This window comes from Pelodiscus sinensis, chromosome 2 (assembly GCF_052426305.1).
Source record: "Pelodiscus sinensis isolate ZL-2025 chromosome 2, ASM5242630v1, whole genome shotgun sequence".
In the NCBI taxonomy this organism is placed as follows: Eukaryota; Metazoa; Chordata; order Testudines; family Trionychidae; genus Pelodiscus; species Pelodiscus sinensis.
The window spans coordinates 184,240,630-184,258,657 of record NC_143053.1 but is presented as its reverse complement, the minus strand read 5'-3'; the positions used below and the strand labels follow the sequence as shown (position 1 = coordinate 184,258,657).

General features: G+C 44.2%; 1 protein-coding gene across 10 annotated transcripts in view; it reads right to left on the bottom strand.

The window, feature by feature from the left end:
* Positions 1 to 18,028, bottom strand: part of CAPN7 (calpain 7) — a 51,511-nt gene that overhangs the window by 8,928 nt on the left and 24,555 nt on the right. For 9 of the 10 annotated variants that reach the window (XM_075921937.2, XM_089776605.1, XM_075921936.2 and 6 more), the window contains 7 exons: positions 17,783 to 17,903; positions 17,520 to 17,664; positions 15,126 to 15,225; positions 13,203 to 13,338; positions 12,391 to 12,466; positions 3,310 to 3,455; positions 1,807 to 1,869 (listed from right to left, as the gene is read on the bottom strand). In XM_075921937.2, coding sequence (XP_075778052.1) covers positions 1,807 to 1,869; positions 3,310 to 3,455; positions 12,391 to 12,466; positions 13,203 to 13,338; positions 15,126 to 15,225; positions 17,520 to 17,664; positions 17,783 to 17,903 — 787 coding nt within the window. The remainder of the gene's footprint in view (positions 1 to 1,806; positions 1,870 to 3,309; positions 3,456 to 12,390; positions 12,467 to 13,202; positions 13,339 to 15,125; positions 15,226 to 17,519; positions 17,665 to 17,782; positions 17,904 to 18,028) is intronic. The other variant, XM_075921940.2, reaches the window with a different exon arrangement.

The following is an 18,028-nucleotide window of genomic DNA, read 5'->3' as shown; positions in this document are numbered from 1 at the left end:
GCTATATAAAATGTATTAAATAATGATGCGGCCCCACTTCTGAAAGGTGGGGAGGGGAGAGTCTAGTAATCATGGCATGGACCATCAGAATTTCTAAGTCAGCCATAAGCACGGTTAAGCTGTGATATCCATCATTCTGGCTCTTAACATAGAAATGGCCCATATTGGGTCAGACCAATGGTCCATCTAGCCTAGTATTTTGTCTTCTGACTGTCCAATTCCAAATGCTTCAGAGGGAATGAACAGAACAAGTGATCCAGCCCTGCTTTCTGTCCCAGCTGTTAACAGTCAGAGGTGTAGGGACACCCAAGGCATGAGCAGTGTCCATTACTGTCTTGGCTAATAGCTATCAATGGACCTATCTTCTATGAACTAACTTATCTAATTCCTTTTTGAACCCTGTTCTACTTTTGCCAATCACAACATCCCCTGGCAATGAGTTCCACAGGTTGACTGTGCCTTTTGTAAAGTAGTTCTTCCTTATGTTATGTGAAGGGGTAAATAACACTCCCCATCTCACTTTCTCCATGCCACTCATTTTTAGACCTCTAGCATATCTCTTTTCTCAGATGAACAGTATCAGTCTTTTTAATCTCTCTTCAGATAGCTGTTCCATACTTGCACTCACTTTTGATGCCCTTCCCTGTACTTTCTCCAATTCTAATACTGCTTTTGTAGGAGGAGATGACCAGAACTGCACACACTATTCAAAGTGTGGGCATACAATGATATTAGAGTGGCCACTTTTTTTGAATGCATTGATAGTCACTAAAGAAAAGCAGTGCTGCCTTAATAGTTTGGGCTTTTAAAAACACTTTTCCCAAAACAAATATAAAATGTTGTTTACATAAATAATATCCAAGGATTCGACCTTCCAAGCACAAATGCCAAGAAATGAGACGATGCAGCTTCCCTAGCTCCATCCCATCAGGGCTGTACAATCCCAGGCAGGAGACCTGGCTGGGGATGGTAGAGCTTCAGAGATGGGAGGAGTTGCTGGCTCATTAACTTTGGATGCAGCATCTCCTTGGGGTAAAGCCCTGTGGATCAGCAGATACCAATTTCTATCTGTGGATAGATATTTGTATACATGTAGGGCCCTTGCATTCTTCCCCTAAATGTGAGAAGTATGCAACTAAAGTATTGCCCAGGCATGTCTATCAGGGGGATGGAAAAGCTATTCTCCAGAGATCACTTCCAGCCCAACCCATGCTATGTCCTTTTACAAGGGACCCTGTGGATTTCCTTGGACAGAGTGTGCGGAGGCCATGACTCTGGGGAACGTACTGCTAACTACTGCAGCTTTACAACCCCAAAAGAGTAGAAGTTTCTGGATACAGATTAGAATAACTTGCAAGCTTCATTTTTTTTTAATCACACTACTGTAGAGCAGTGGTTCCCAACCTTTTCGATAAAATGTTTGAGTGTTAAAAGTATAAAAATAATACAGCGCTGTAAAACTTAGAACAAAAATTCAGTTTTCTCCAAGTTTGTTGTGTACCTCCCCTCTCCCCCAGACTTCTCTCGAGGACACCTATGGGTACTTGTACCACTAGTTGAGAGAAACTGCTGTAGAGGATATACAATACAGACATTCTAAGTTAAAGCTTATTTTTGTGTTTCATCAAGCAGCTCATTTTGCATGGAAGAAACCAAACAAAATAATCTGAAATTAACCAAATACAAAATTATATAAACCAACACCAGAGAGAGGGAGATGCCTTCTTTCTAAATATCAGAAAATTCACACCTTCATAGCAGATTCACAACAAGCACTGATTAATGTAAGAAAATCCCATTTCTTACCCTTTTGGAGATGGTGTATGGAGTAGGGATCTTGGAAAAGGTAAACTTGCATACTGAATATACCTAGATTGTGGAAGAAGTCACACAAATCAGCCAAGCATTTAATAGTATGAAGCCCTGACAAAATATCAATAAGGAAAAAAGAGGCTTTATGTGCACAGCAAATACGGAGATTGAGTCCCCGCTGTCTTGGATAGGTAAAAGATGCCGACTGACATCTGAGATCAGCTAATTTATACAATATAGTTTCTAAGCAAAGAGAGAACATTTCCTATTCCCCTTCCTTGCACAAGTTAAAAATACTTTGAACATGACTAACAGTTGGAAAGCTCAGACTATAACTGGAATCACAGGCACCCATATTCCTTTCAAGTCCTACTCTTCACCAAAGCAAGTTGTGACCACCTACAGTGGTTTTAACAAGTGCTGATACTTTTAACACAGTATTGCACAGTGCATGTCCCCTAAAGCTCCGCTTAGCTGCTCAATAGCTGCTCATCTGCAGAGCAGAGGAACACCAACCAGATTATATATGGACTGCAAAAGACTGGTGACATTAAATGAAAATCAGAAGCACTTTCTGCCTAGTGAGTTCTGGGAAGCAGTACATACCTCCCCCCACAGTAACATGCCCTTCAACATTTGTGTATATGAAATGTAAAGTCACCAGGTGACTGGTGCTACAGTGCTTTGGCTCTACACTCTACTCTTCACTGCCCTCCCTTCCCTTGGAATGCCTTTGGAGATTGAGAATTAACATTAAGAGTAATGAAATAAGGGGCAGTTGGTTGCTCTGACCTACATCCTTCTCATACATTACTTTGTTGAGAATGCAGCTCATTTCTCATTGTTCATGACTTGAACACAGAGCTGAACAAATGCACAGAACTGTAGCAGCAGGGTTCTCTGTTTCCACCAGTACTGTACTTCTGTGGTAAACCAGAGGTGCACTGCGGCAAGCACGATTGAAATGCATCCAATGCTGTGTCACATTTTTATAGCATGAAGGGCGTAGGAAGAAGAGTATGAGTGGTCTTATTTTCTGTAGTGGCAAAGGAAAGGTGACATTAGCATGGGATTTGTCAGTTAGAGGATGACCCCTCCCCCATGTACCTTCCTGGCCACACTGCTATTGTTAGCTCTTTGCTCATGCTTAACTAGTGTGTGTGTGTCTATCTGAGCTGGGAATCACACCTCCCAACGTTTCTCTAGTCATACACTAAAGCACTTACCTACATAAGAGCTTCCCTTTCTCCAATGTGTGTCCTGCCCTTCCTTCACATCTTCCCCAACCCCTTCCAAAAACAACTATATTTGTCTAAAAATACATATTTATGAATACAGGGCAATCAACTTCAAAACACTGTTCCCAGACTCAACAGTCACTACTTCTCATCACACTTACCAACAGAGGGAAGGAGGCAGGATTTTCTCTTTGCTGTGTTTTCCCACTGAATTCAAGCACAGTTTAAAGTACTGTTTTTGTTTATCTATAGTACATACCCTGAGAGTATAGTGGATTGTGTTCTGTTTCTCATACTGGGATACCACCAGTGTAAACGTATGGGACCCTGGAGACGTCAGTGCTATCTTTGTCAGATAGTGGGGACTGTTGATCCGAATCCCATCAATATATGGTGCAGGATCAGCTGAAAGAAACAGACACATTTGCTCATCACCAGCCCTGGTGAAAATCTATATCCATCCTGCCTCCTCACTAGGCTTTGCGAGGAAAGTGGCTCTGCTGGCATCTAGCTGGTGACACAAAAGGCTACACCCAGACTCGCTAACTGTAAAAATTACAATATCTTCCACTTTCACTGATAAACACTCCAAGGCTTTGAAGAGCAACTCCAACCTATCAGTGTGGGAACTAGGGATGTGAAAGACTAGTCGACAGGGCAGTCGACTAGCCGCTTTTCCCCCCACCCCCCACTGCCTCTATCAGAAAGAGGAGGGAGTGCTTCAAAGCGACAATGCTGCATGGAGCTCTGGGGTCAGCTGGGGACTCAAGAGTCCCCAAATGACACCAGGTCCATGCAGCGCTGCCGCTTTGAAATGCCACCGGGAGCAGCGGGGGACTCAAGCAGTCCCCTGCTGGCCCCGTGCTCCCTGCAGTGCTTTCACCTCTGAACTGTTGCTACACTTCAAAGATGGAAGTGCCCTTATTGACTAATTGAATAGTCAGTGCAAATTGCATCGACTATTCTATTAGCCAAATAATCAAAATTTTACATCCCTAGTGGGAACTGTATATGAAATGGCACCCCCACATTGTGCCACAGATGCCTTTTCAAGATGCACTGGGACATGCAACCTTAATGCCCTTTTCTTGCACCATGGGCCTGATCTAAATAACAGTGACTTCAAACAGTAGATCAGGCTCAGGTTCTCTACTCTAGAGTCCAACTGTGATTTTAAGCAGGAAGTTTAAATAAGACTCAGAATCTTAAAAATATATTTGAGGGGGGAAGAGACTCTTTTCTTCCTGTAACAAGTTCCCTGTTGGGCTGGCAAGGCCAGTTCAGGAATCAAAAGTCAGGACCCAGGTTGTGCAAAGCTTTAAAGAATGAAGCATCCTAGACCGCTAATTCGAACCCTGGAAGATCAACCAGTGGCACTTTTGATCTTCCTCTGTAGTGCAGACATATCCTGAGTGTTTGCTTTCCTAGAGCCACATAATATTTCAAATACATAATTTGACAGATAATGCTTAAAAACCGTTCAGAAGTATTCAGCCTCTTACAGGCAACCCTGGTTCTATTCAGCATTGTTTCTGATCCATTGAAATCAATGGGAATCTAGCCATTGACTTAGACAGGTTTAGGGTCAGGCCCTTCATTCTCTTGACAAGGAACGCTGTTCTATTTAACTGAGAGTGGAGTAGAGAAAGGGATTAACAGAAAACAAACTGAAGCTTAGCGTTGGGAAATCCACTTCTCCCTGCCAAAGGATTAAACTATTTTAACAGATGGGTGAAAATAATATTGCAGCTTTACAAATCTGTTGTAATTTTCAGTTTTAAGCGGTTTTCAATGAGTTTAATGAATCTGAGAGAAATTAAAAGCTCCATTAAAAAACTGGGCCATAAAACAAAAACTGTACAGATCTGTTGAAAGTAAGAGGTTAAACAGCCTCTTTGAAAATCCTTCATAGATCTTTCAGACCCAGATTAAACCTTCATTTCCCTTACTGTTCAAAGCATCAACACTCAGTGAGAATGTCATTCGGTCCCACATGCCATGTAAGTGCTGCTGCTAGCGTTAGTCACATCAGAAGCACATATTGGAGACAGCAGGAAAAGGAAGTTATTCACCCTGTGAAGTAACGATTGTTCTTCGAGATGTGCCCCGTGGGTGCTCCACTCTAGGTGTCAGGTCCCGTCCCGGCGCCGCGGCTCGGAGACTTTTCATAGTCGTGCTCCGCCGGCTCGCGCATGCGTAGTTCACCAGGATAGCGTTCGTGCCTTTGATCAGCCGCGCGCAAGCCGGCAACCGTCAGTTCCTCTCATCCGCTCATCTGAAAGAAACAATAAGAAGAAATCTCCGGAGCGGGGAGAAAGGGCGGGTCGTGGAGCACCCACGGGGCACATCTCGAAGAACAATCGTTACTTCACAGGGTGAGTAACTTCCTTTTCTTCTTCGAGTGGCCCCATGGGTGCTCCACTCTAGGTGACTCCGGAGCAGTATACAGAGCAGAATTAAAGCGCTCCGGAATCAAGACTATCAGCATGATTCAGTACTGCTGTAGCCACAGAAAAATCTGAAGAAAACTGTTCGACTATAGAGTAGTGCTTCATAAAAGTCGCATACGAAGACCATGTTGCCGCTCTGCAAATGTCACGAAAGGACACTCCACTGAGAAAGGCCATAGTAGCAGCAACTGCCCTAGTTGAATGAGCTTTGGGGCGAGAGGGGAGAGGCTTCTCTCGCAGCGAATGACACATGGATATACATAAAATTATGAGCTTAGAAATACACTGAGAAGTTAAAGGCTGTCCGTTTGAGTGACTCGCTACTGACACCAACAAACGGTCTGTTTTCCTAAACCCGTGTTCTGTCGATGTAAAACGCCAACGCTCTTCTCACATCCAAGGTATGTAAGTGTGGTGCTTGCGTTGAGGTATGGGGTTTTGGGAAGAAGCATGGTAAGACCACCGGTTCGTTTATGTGGAATTCAGAAGACACCTTCAGGATGAACGCCGGATGGGTCCTCAACGTTACCGATTCTTTCAAAAGAACTGTATGGTTCGGCGAGGCCATAAAAGCTGCTCTCTCACTCACTCTGCGAGCTGAAGTGAGGGCTAGGAGAAAAACCAGCTTGACTGTCAGTAAGTGTAATGTTACTGTCGCTAAGGGCTCGAACGGGGGGGACGAGTCAATGTTTGAAGGACCAGATCCAAGCTCCATGATGGAGGGGGGTGGAGATTCGAGAGCCCCTTCAGAAACCTTTCTGTAGTGGGGTGAGTGAACAAGGAAGTAGCATCCCTATGATGGAACGCATTAATTGCTGCCAAGTGCACCCGTAGCGATGCAATTGCCAAGCCATTGTCGTGTAGTTGCACGTTATTGTCTGCACACCATGCTCGGAACTTTGTCCACTTAGCTGTGTAAGCGGTTCGAGTAGATTGTTTCCGACTATGCAACAATGCTTGTTTGACGCGCTGAGAGCAGGATTGCTCGGAGTCGGTAAACCAGCCAGCATCCACGCAGTGAGGTGTAGGACCTCCGGTCGAGGATGACTGAGGGATCCGTTGTCCTGGGTCAACAGATTTGGAAGAGAAGGCAGAGGATATGGCGCTTTCACTGACATCTGGTGGAGTATTGAGAACCAAGGCTGACGAGCCCATGCCGGCGCTAGAAGAATTACTCGGGCTTTGTCTACATTGATCTTTTCGAGAACTCTGGGAATTAATACTACCGGTGGGAAAGCGTACAGTAATGACGTCCCCCAATGGAGAAGGAAGGCGTCCCCCAGCGAATGGCGTCCTATCCCGGCTCTAACAATAATTGGGACATTTCAAATTGAGTTCTGTCACAAACAGATCATCGGAAATCCCCATCGAGCAAAGATACGATTCAGTATGTCCGTGTGAATCTCCCACTCGTGGTCGTGTGGAAAACGTCTGCTGAGAGAGTCCACTATTAAGTTGTCGGCACCCGGCAGGTAGGAAACTGTTAGAACAGTGTTGTTGGTAATACACCAATTCCATAAACGGATACTCTCTGCGCAAAGAGAACGGGATCGGGCACCTCCTTGCTTGTTTATATAAAACATAGTCGCCATGTTGTCCGTTAAAATCCTGGTCGTCGTATTTTGAATGCATGACTGAAAATGCTTGCACGCATGCCACACCGCTCTTAACTCAAGCACACTGATGTGCAGTAGCATTTCTCTTGCCGACCAACGTCCCTGGACTGTGAGATTGCCCATGTGAGCTCCCCAACCTATGAGGGAGGCATCTGTAGTTATTTATGTAGTAGGTTGAGGGCGATGAAATGGAACGCCCGTGAGAAGATTGGTCGGGTTGGTCCACCACTGCAGGGATTCCTGGACATATTGCGGCACCACTAGCGGCTTGTGGACACTGTGCCTTGACGGGATGTAAACCGTGGCTAACCAGTGCTGGAGGCAACGAAAACGTAACCTTGCGTTGCCCACTACAATGGTGGCAGCAGCCATATGCCCCAACAGCTGTAGACAGACACGTGTGGGAATTGGAGCATGGACCACCGTGTGTACCAATTCCTTGATTAATATAAAACGTTCCATCGGTAAATACACGCACGCCATAGTTGAATAGAGGCGTGCACCTATGAACATGAGATTTTGAGATGGAACTAGTGTTGACTTTCAAGTTTATGAGAAGGCCCAGGGTAGCAAATTCGTTGGATACTGCCCGAACCATATGACACGTTTCCATATAGGTCGTACCCCTGAGAAGACAATCATCTAAGTAGGGGGAATATTGTTACCCCTAGTCTGCGTAGGTGGGCCGCGACCACTGCTAACATTTTGGTGAAAACCCTGGGAGCACATGCCAGGCCGAATGGTAGAACCCTGTACTGGTAATGCTCGCTCCCCAATCAGAAACGAAGGAAACATCTGTGTGCCACGTGAATTTCTACGTGGAAATAAGCGTCCTGCAAGTCGAGGACTGCAAACCAATCCTTTTTGTTCAATGACGGAAGAATGGTAGATAAAGTCACCATCTTGAAACACTGCTTTTGAAGGTGCCGGTTTAGTCTTTGAAGGTCCAGGATGAGTCTCCATCCTCCCGACTTCTTTGGTATGAGGAAATATCGGGAGTAAAAACCTTTTCCCCAAAACTGCTTGGGAACTCTATCGCCCCGATGGTGAGCAAACGTTGAACTTCTTGCTCCAACAGTTTCTCGTGAGAGGGGTCCCTGAAGAGGGACGGGGAGGGAGGAGCGGTAGGGGGAAGAGAGAGAAAAGGGATGGGGAGGCCGGATTGAACTACCTCTAGCACCCATCAGTCTGTGGTGATCGTAGACCAGTGGTGGTAAAAAGAGTGTAGACGATGGTGAAAAAGATGATGAGCTTCCGTATTGACTATGGGCAATTGGTTTGCATCCTCGACAAGCAAGTCAAATCCGTTGCTTAGTTGACTGCTGATTACCCGAACGGTTCTGCTGTGGTCGCTTGCGCTGGGGGCGTTGTCTAGGACGCTGGTTGTCGAAAGGACGTGATTGCTGTCTAGGAAAATTGAAGTCATATCTCCGTTGGTAAGGGAAATAACACCTACGTTTGAAGGAAGGTGTGTACATTCCCAGTGTACGTAGAGTGGTGCGTGAGTCTTTTCCTGACTGGAGGACCTCATCAGTGTTTGCCGCAAAAAGTTTAAGTTTGTCAAAGGGCAGATCCTCAACCTTGCTTTGCAACTCCTTCGGCGCCCCTGCTGACGAAAGCCAAGATGATCTCCTCATGGCGATACCAGTCGCAGCGGCCCGAGCTGCTGTGTCAGCCACATCCATAGCAATCTGAAGTGCAGCGCTACATGACGTGTACCCCTCCTGTACTATTGCTTTCAGGAGTGGTTTCTTGGTGTCTGGGAGATGGTGCAACAAATCTGCTAGTTTGGAGTAATTATCGAAATTATGGTTCGACAAATGGGCCGAGTAATTTGCAATGCGAAGTAAAAGTGTAGCTGAGGAATAGACTTTCCTCCTAAAAATATCCAATTTTTTATTGTCCTTGTCCGAAAGGGTATTTCTGTACTGTGGCGCCTTACCCCTACGTTGCGCTGCGTCTACCACCAGTGAATTAGGATGGGGGTGATTGAATAAGAAGTCCAACCCCTTTGTTGGAACAAAATATTTTCTATCAGCTTTTTTACTTGTAGGTGCAATCGATGTTGGGGTTTGCCATATCTCGTCCGCCACTTCCATAATCGCCTCATCGATTGGCAACGCGACTTTCGCACATTGTTGTGGGCGGAGGTTCTTCAAAAGGCGATGTTTCTTAACAGGCACATCGGCTAGCTGTATGTCCTGCGTGTTTGCCACTCGTTTGAAGAGATCCTAAAAATGTTTCAGATCATCCGGTGGGGAGATTTCAACTGGGCAAATCGCTTCATCCGGGGAAGACGATGGGCAGTTCGCTGGGGAAGCTTCTGTCTTAGGGTCCTCCGTTTCCGATAACTGACCCTCCTCTGGTTCGGATTGGTCTAACTGGATTGTTGGGCTCTTAGTTGGAGAAGGTGAGCGTAGTGGTTGTGATCGATGAGGTAAGTATTCTGCTAATGGTGATTGGCAGATGTAAGAAGATCCCCTATGCGATGGTGGTGAATGGTGACGCTGGGGACGATCGTCATATGATCTATGATAGCGCTCACAGTAATGTTCAGAGCGTGACGGAGAGGGGTATCGAGAAGAACGTGCGCTACCATGCTGGATATAATAGACGTGGCATGAAGAGCGCCTCACCGATCCGTATCTCGAGAGACGGGAGGGCGACCGGGATCGTGAACGGGACCGATGTGCATCTAAATACACCGCGTCACTATTATCATGCCGCTGTACCTAATCTGCAAGGGGGAAAAGTAGCCGTGATAGCGACTTCGCTTTCCTGGTGAAGCAGATGGGGAAAGAGACCTGTCCCTATGATGGGTCTTTGACAATGACTTCCTATATGTTGAAGTCTCATCCCTAGCCCGAAGCACAGGGGAACCAGGCACCGAGTGAAGGTGAAACGGTGCCGGAGAGGTCAGCTGCTGCTGATCTGGTGTCGGTGTCGGTGCTGGCAGGGCCCCCGGTGCCGGGGTTAGCAATGGTGCCGAGTCTGAGGCACTGGCGTGTCCCGCCTCAGGTCTTGGTGCTGGAGGAGACGGTGCTGATGTCACCGCCAGGGCAGGCGAAACAGGCGCCGATCCGCTGGGTGCTGCTGAAGCTGCTGAAGCCGGTGCCGGGAGGCTGGTCAATTGCGGTGCCGGTGCGTTCGTCAATTTCAAGGAGCGCGCAGCTGAAGCTGGTGCAGGCTTGCTGGTCAGCTGCGGCTCCGCTCTCGATATCGGCGCTGAAGCCGCGCTGCCTCTGGATGGTGGGGGCTCCTTTATGCCAGTCCCAGCAAGTTGTCTGAACCCCCTGGGGGTCACTTTAGAAGCCACTGCCAGGGTTGAGACTGCCACAGGGAGGGAGCGCGTCGGGGACAGCTTTGACATTTTGGAGCCAGCCGGTCCCGGAGAAGCCGCTCTCCTCTTGTGCTGGGAGATTTTTGTGGCTGCTGGGGGGGGGTAGGGTCAGGCTGCAACGCCTTGCCAAACATAAGCATCCTTATCTTCATCTACCGCTCCCTCCGGGCTCTTGAAGTTAACTTACGGCAATGGGTGCACTTGTCAGGAACACTAGTCTCCCCCAGGCACCTAATACAGGTGTCATGGCCGTCAGCCGTTGGCATGGCTTCACGGCACACTGAGCATTTCTTAAAACCAGTCGATCCTGGCATTGTCAGCAGAGTTACAGAAAAAACTGATCCCTGTGCAACCCCGCTGTGGGTAGTCAATTTCACCGTTTAGCGCTTCGCTGCAGCGCTTCTGAGTGAAAATGGCTTTAAAGAATTTTTTTTTTTTTTTTTTTTTTACAAGAGAACACTAACAAGTAACAGGAACACAGCTAACACTAAAACTTTAACTATTTACAGGTAGACAACTATCTAAAACCATGACTGAAAAAGAGATCAGGGAGCTCCGACCGCGACCTGAGGCGGTTGAGAGGAACTGACGGTTGCCGGCTCATGCACGGCTGATCAAAGAAGCGAACGCTATCCTGGTGAACTACACATGCGCGAGCCGGCGGAGCACGGCTATGAAAAGTCTCCGAGCCGCGGCGCCGGGACAGGACCCGACACCTAGAGTGGAGCACCCACGGGGCCACTCGAAGAAGGAACACAAACACTTTTTAATGGAGATCAGCTCTAGCAAAAATGGACGACAATTTACCTAGGTCCCAAAGGATCTTTGCAGCAAAAACAAGCCTGGAATCAAAGAGGAACTTGTTGGTAGAGTTCACTGAACAAAAGCTGGCAGATGATGGGCCCTGCCCTTACAACCGCTACAGTAAAACTAAAAAGGCCGTTTAAGTATAATTAATTAACCTCTCTCTAAAAGGCATGAAGTGTCACCAGCAATCCATCTCAAACTCAGTTTTTTTACATAGGGAGCTGCCTGGCTGTAACCAACAATGGGCCTAGTCCGGCTTCCTTGGATGGTTTCCATTGCAGTAAAAGGTATGGTTTGTACATCAAGACTGTTAACCTTGAGTTAGCAAGGGAAGATCCATTTGATACCCTCCCACCTGGGTTTGACTTCAACTTGCTATCTGTGTCTTAATAGCTTGAAGAATTTATATACTTAGCTGTCCTGATACAGAAACCACACCTACCATTGGAATGAAGACATAGCTGTGCCCATAATCCCACTGACTTTAAGGCAAGCAGGATTTAGCCCACAGTGACCAGTGCATCCACATTTGGGGCCTAAAACTATGGATTTTCACTGCCCATTTAATTACTAAGCACAGCACGGATGCATGTGTCTGTTTGTAAGCAGAGCCTTAGGCAGAGATTTAAGGGCTTCGCTGAACTGGATCTTTAAACAAAAGGCATTTAGCAGAGGTGCTGAGCAACCACAGTTCTCACTCAAAGCAAATAGCCACGAGTTCCACAACTGGATGCTTTTATTCCACAAAAGCAGGGAATGATTGTGCCTTTAGGGAATCAGGAACATGTTGTCACTTCCCTTTTAATAATCACTACTCTCTGTGCAGACACAGTGGCTGGTTTTACAAGAGAAATAAATATAAAATCTGTGTCCATGTAAGTGACAATGGATTTTGGAATATCTGAGGGCAGCATGGAGTCCTTCAGGTCTTTCAGGCCTAAGTATCCACTGAGATTTTGTTGGCTGGTCAGAGTCCAATTTACCAAACTGACGTCTGAATCCCTCCCATTTCCCTCCCTTGACACCTGGTGTTTCTCATTCATGAATGAATCTAAGCAGTTTCTTTTAAAAACTCGCAAGTCTTAATCTACTTGTAAGCATCACTGACATCTAAAAAACTCACATACTTGGATAGTAAACTTTTTTCCCATCAGTCTTGTACACAACCATTGTGATGAATTCTCGATTATGTGCAAAGTCATCCTAAAAAGAGATTATTAAAATGAGTTGAACACAGATCCCAAATTACTACAAATGCACTGTGTAATTCAAATTCACAGTCCATCACTGCTTTTATATTAACAAAGGTGGCTTGATTTGGCATTTATAATTACTGCGGTGCTTATTCCAACTCCCATTCAAGTCAGTAAAAGTTTTCCCAAGGGTTTCACTGGCAGGAGATCAAGCCTCTAGTACATTTTAGGCTTGATTAGGGGTGGATTTACTAGTGATGGGAAGCGCCTTCCATAGCTGTAGCACATGTCTAGATGATAGCACTAGAGTTTAGTGGAGGATAAATAATTTTACAACATGTTTATTTAAAACACATGAATAAAAACAGTTAGAGCAATTACATACATTTTACCATAATGAACTAACTAACCTCCATGTTTAGGGCAAAACAAGAGTCTTATGACATACATTTATGTATCATGACCTGAATTCCCCACTACCTCTGCGGATGAAAAAGACGTACAATGAAGTTCCCTAGGATCTAGTGATGTGGTGTCCAACATGTTAGCCACTAGCTACATGTGGCTATTTGGCCGGTTGAGTGTGGCTAGTTCGCAATAGCAGTAGCAACTATAGTGGCTACTTCAGAACTTGATGGACACCATGGATCTAGCGAATCAGACAATTTTGTACCCAGATCTGACTACATTTTCAATTGTAATAAATCATGCAGAAAACACAATATTGCATGAGTCAGAAAAAGTACCTTGTCTGTAATATGTCTGCTAAGCAGAACCCAGACAGCAGCTCCACCTTGTGGACATTGTACTTCCAGTTTGTACTGTGGATTATTAGCCAGGCTGTAAGCATCTTTCATTGGGCCTTGTTTTGCATCCCAAGTACTAAAAGAAATAATAATAATAATAGGCTAATGAATAAGTTAATTAATATTTCTAAAAATAACGGCAAATCCCCAATTTAAGGAAAACTAAATAATAAAAGCTAAATGATTTCCCACTGAAACTTCTAGCAGCAAATATGACAATGGTTACAAAGCACAGCTGTGTGAGAAACACTATCTCCAAAACTTTCTTTTAGATAGACGAGCTGCAGTACAAACATTGAAGAGGAACAGCACAGGATTTGGCACAATGCATACTAAGACCAGAAGAAAACATTATGAATGCTAAACCCATGATTTAGGACATACCCATGGGGCAATGAGCTATTACCATATATGGCATGAAAGCTGGCATGAGGAAGGAAACCTGTGTTTCTATGATTGTAGGTCTGTTTAAAAGCTATTACAATATGGCTAGATCCAAAATCTAAACACACTGGCCCATCCAATTCTATACACAAGGGGACTTTTTAGTTTTAATTAGCAGATCAACGTTTGGATGAGCAGCAGCTTGAATAATAATTTCAAAGCTTTCACACTACCTCGTGTTGCCTGGAGGTGGCTGCTGGATGTGAAAAACACAACAGAAGGGGATTAATGCTTTACTAAAAAGCCTATAGCACTATGGGGATGCAGGCTCTTCTCATCTAGAATTAAATTATTCCCCCTTTGCTCAGAAGTGATCCATGGAATGCTGCATCAAAAACAAGCAGGTCTCAATTGTTACCCCTCTCTGGTAACGGCTACTATGTGCCACCGGCTTTCCTGACACATGAGGAACAGTCTCCTTCACAGTCTAAGGGCAGCCAGACACTTGGGAACTGGACACAATCCTTTCTCTTACTTCATATACACATTAAAAGAGCCTTGCTGCAGAAGTAGGTCTTCAAGACTGAGTTAACTAGGAATATGGCAAGGGCCTTTGCAGAAGTTGCACCATGCACAGGCAACAAGCAGCATAGGAGAAGGCCTGAAGGGGTTTGTGTGAAGCTCATACATGGGTAAAAAAGGTGGGAGCACTGGCAAAGTGGAGGCGGCTATTAAGTAAGAGGAGTTCAGAGAAGTAAGAAGAGGCAGAGTTACAGCTTTGAAGGGGATGACAAGAAGCCAGAATTCGATGTGAGAGGAAGGGGAGCCAGCAGAGAGATTTAGGAGGGAATATGACTTATGGTCACTATCTCTGCTGAAATGCAGTTAGGACTAAGGTCATAGGACTCATCCAACTCAAGTTAATACTCAATTTCAGTGTTTTTAAGAGCATACATTCTTAGTTTATCTGGGAGAGACGACATGCATTGCATAGGCAACGCACTAACTTTCCAAGGAGATGGCATAAGTAAAGGTAAATGCCCTATTCTTCAAACACCCTAAGCAAACTATTGATGGAAAGCAAGTCTGAAAGATGTAGGAGACTTCAGCAAGTCCAACCTCCCAGAAGTTACATAACCTCCAAAAAGGAGAGGTAGGACCAAATTCTATTTTCCACTACCCACTTCACCTTCAGAGAAACTCCACAGAGGTCAGGGCTGCTTGACTGGATTTGTGAGAGTGCAATGAAGAACAGAATCTGCGGAATGGGTTTTAAAGTGGTATGTCAGGCTCTCAACGAAGAAGCTGGTCTCCAGTTAACGGACAGAAATTGGGGACTGACGAGGAGACTGGAGAGAAGGAAAATGCCAGATCAATGCAGAAGTTTTACTCTTCAAATTAATGTTTACTTTAAAAAAATATCAAAGTAGCTGACTAGATTGTAGAGCTTAACACTTCAGTCTTTCCTGTTGGACCAACCTGTGAAAACATGTTGATTCTTTAAAAAGACTTGGGTTCCAGCTCAAATAAATTACATCATAATACTTGCAAAGATCCTCCCAGGCAATCCAGAAAATCCCTACAAAGAAAACATATTTTTTATTGTTTTCCAAACATCTTAGCTCTACACATTTTGCAGACCACAATGACACAAAAGCACCAAGGTTTGCAATAAAATCCATTCTTGTAAATCTGAATACAAAGGTCTGCATTGTTCACTTCCCCCACCTAAGAACAACTCCCCCAATAGGCCTGGGTAGTCAAGAGAGACTAAAGTTGACCTCCAAGGCACCATTTGGTCACTGTCTCTTTTGATCACAGTTAGGCCTTTGCTTTTTCTTCAGCAGAAAGAATAGTTTGCTCGTCACTTAAGAATGCAAAAGCTGTAGTCTTTGAGCCTTTCTATGAGTGGCAAATGTTAGCCACTCCTGTGCAGCCCCCTACTCTCCCAGGATTCTGAAAAATTAGACACAACTGATACACAATTAATAGACACCTCCGGTTTAGGCAATTTAGCTTACTGGTTTCTACCTATTTAGCTGAAGATCCAAAAGAGAGAAGACATCACTTGTTTAGCAGTTAGTTCTTAATCTGAAAGGAAAGTACACCTAGCATTGTTTGAGATCTTTCCTTGGCATCCCAGTTAACATCCATTTAGGTGTGCTCTAGCACACTAATTTGTTTTAACATTACAATATTCACCTGCTCACCCAATTGCAACCAGAGCCAACACTACCACAACATTCTGAAATCATGTTCCTTGAACTCCCCATATGCTCCTAGTACTGTAACAAGCTGTTGATACAGATGAATTTCAGACTTACAGTACAAAGAATATCCAGAGTCATGGCAACTGTACATTTTGACAGCCAGACTAGTCAGATCAAAATCCAATCATAAGAAGTAACATCCTTATAAATGTACTTCAGAGCCAAGGGATTTAAATCCACGTACTGTCAAATGATGCATTAATAAAAGAATAACCTGCTATCCTCTCTGAAGATTATAAAGCCAGTGTCAGGATGGAATTACTTTTGCTAAACAATGTTTTTCCACCTAGCTATTTCACCATATTCCTCAACATGCAATCTCAGTGCCTATGTCCATTTTTCTGTAAAAATAAGACACCAGACCAGAAAAAGGTTAATTACAATGGGGAAGACAAGCAACTCAGCTATTAGCGTATAGAAAAAATAACTACATGTATGGAAGTAGCTATTGTAACATTTGGGAACTGGCTGATCTGGTGGCATTTTGTCCTGTCACATGGGAAGTCCATGTTGATTTCCTTGATGCAGTGCACTAGTTCTTCCTGGGGAAAGAAAGGGCAACAAGACAGTACCTGGTATTGCTCAAGAAACTTCTCTGCATAATTATGTAGTAGTCCTGTTGGGCTCAAAGAAATCTCTCAGCCACTTAGGTTATGTCTACACAGCCGGACTAAGGTTGAATTAAGATATGCGACTTCAGCTACATCAATTGCGTAGCTTAAGCCGAAATAGCTTAACTCGATTTTTGGCATTGTCTACACAGGAGGAAGTCTGAGAAAGAGCACTCTTCCTTTGACTTCCCTTACTCCTCGTGAAGTGAGCATTACCAAGAGTCAGAGTAAGAAGTCCTCCAGCTTAACATTATTTCGAAATAAAGGCTTGTAGTGTAGATGCGCACTATGTTATTTCAGAATAATGTTGCTGTGTAGACAAACCCGTATAGTCATCCAATCAACAAGTGCATCAACAACTAAAGACTTGTGTACACTGAAGTGTAGCACATGGAGAAAATCTTGAGATCTCAATTACAGATATAAAGGATCTCTTGGGTGAAAGAAAAAACATTGCCTATATGAAGTGTGTGGACATGTATTTCTGAATGCTAGGAAAATAGCTAATGAAGGTCAGAAGAGTCCATTCACATATTAATAAATGGTATTATGAAGTTTCTCAATGTGTTATGTAGTATTAAGGATGGCCAAAAACCACATGAGACTAAAAAAGGAAAACAGAAGCTATTATTAAGAAATATCCTTTTAAATTAAAAAAGACAGCAAATGATCCAGTCTACTTGAAATCTAGTCAATTTTGAAACATGAGTTTAAAGTAAGAGGTACTTCTTCCCTAACTTTGAAAGGCAACAAAAATGGCACTTATTTACTTTCTGCTTTTCCCCAGTTGCTGTGTGAAAACAAAAATAAGGAAACTGAAACAGACCACTCTCAGACACCTGCTCACAATTACTTAAACTGAACGTTTAGGAAAAAAGATCTCATCAGTGAAAGCGTCATTAGATGCTACGGTCACAAAAATAAAAAAGGTCAAACAGAGGCGTGTGGTTTTTTTAAACAATACTTGGCAGCATTATTTTAATTCATTTTACCATTGTCTATTTTTTGAGCTGTTCGGGGATCAAAGTTTAAGTATTTTTGTAGTTCTGGGGTCCAATTTTTCACATCATTTTCACTGTATCTTCCTTTCCAACGTAAATGACTCCAGGGATTTTTCAATTGGAGGAATCGAAGCCCCTAGGGAAGCAGTAAATAAAAAAATTATCTGGTTTCTCTTGTCAAGATAAATCTATTCTTAATCTTATCTAATAGGTGCACAAAGTAAACACTTAAGGCTTTTTGTTTTACTGGATACCTTGTGTTCTCTAATATCCAAAACAGCATATGCATGGGTTGGAACTAAACCCCGTTTTTCTCCCTCCTCCTCAGACATCACTCCAGTTGCCGTTGTGATAAGGACATCACCTTTGTGAAATCTGGGTGGGTGAGGGGGAGAAGAGGAATTAAGGCAGTTTAGTTTAGGTTATTAGCACATATAAAATGACCAGTGTTTTCTCATTACAGTTACTGAACACTGAACTCTTCTTCCAAGTTGCTATTG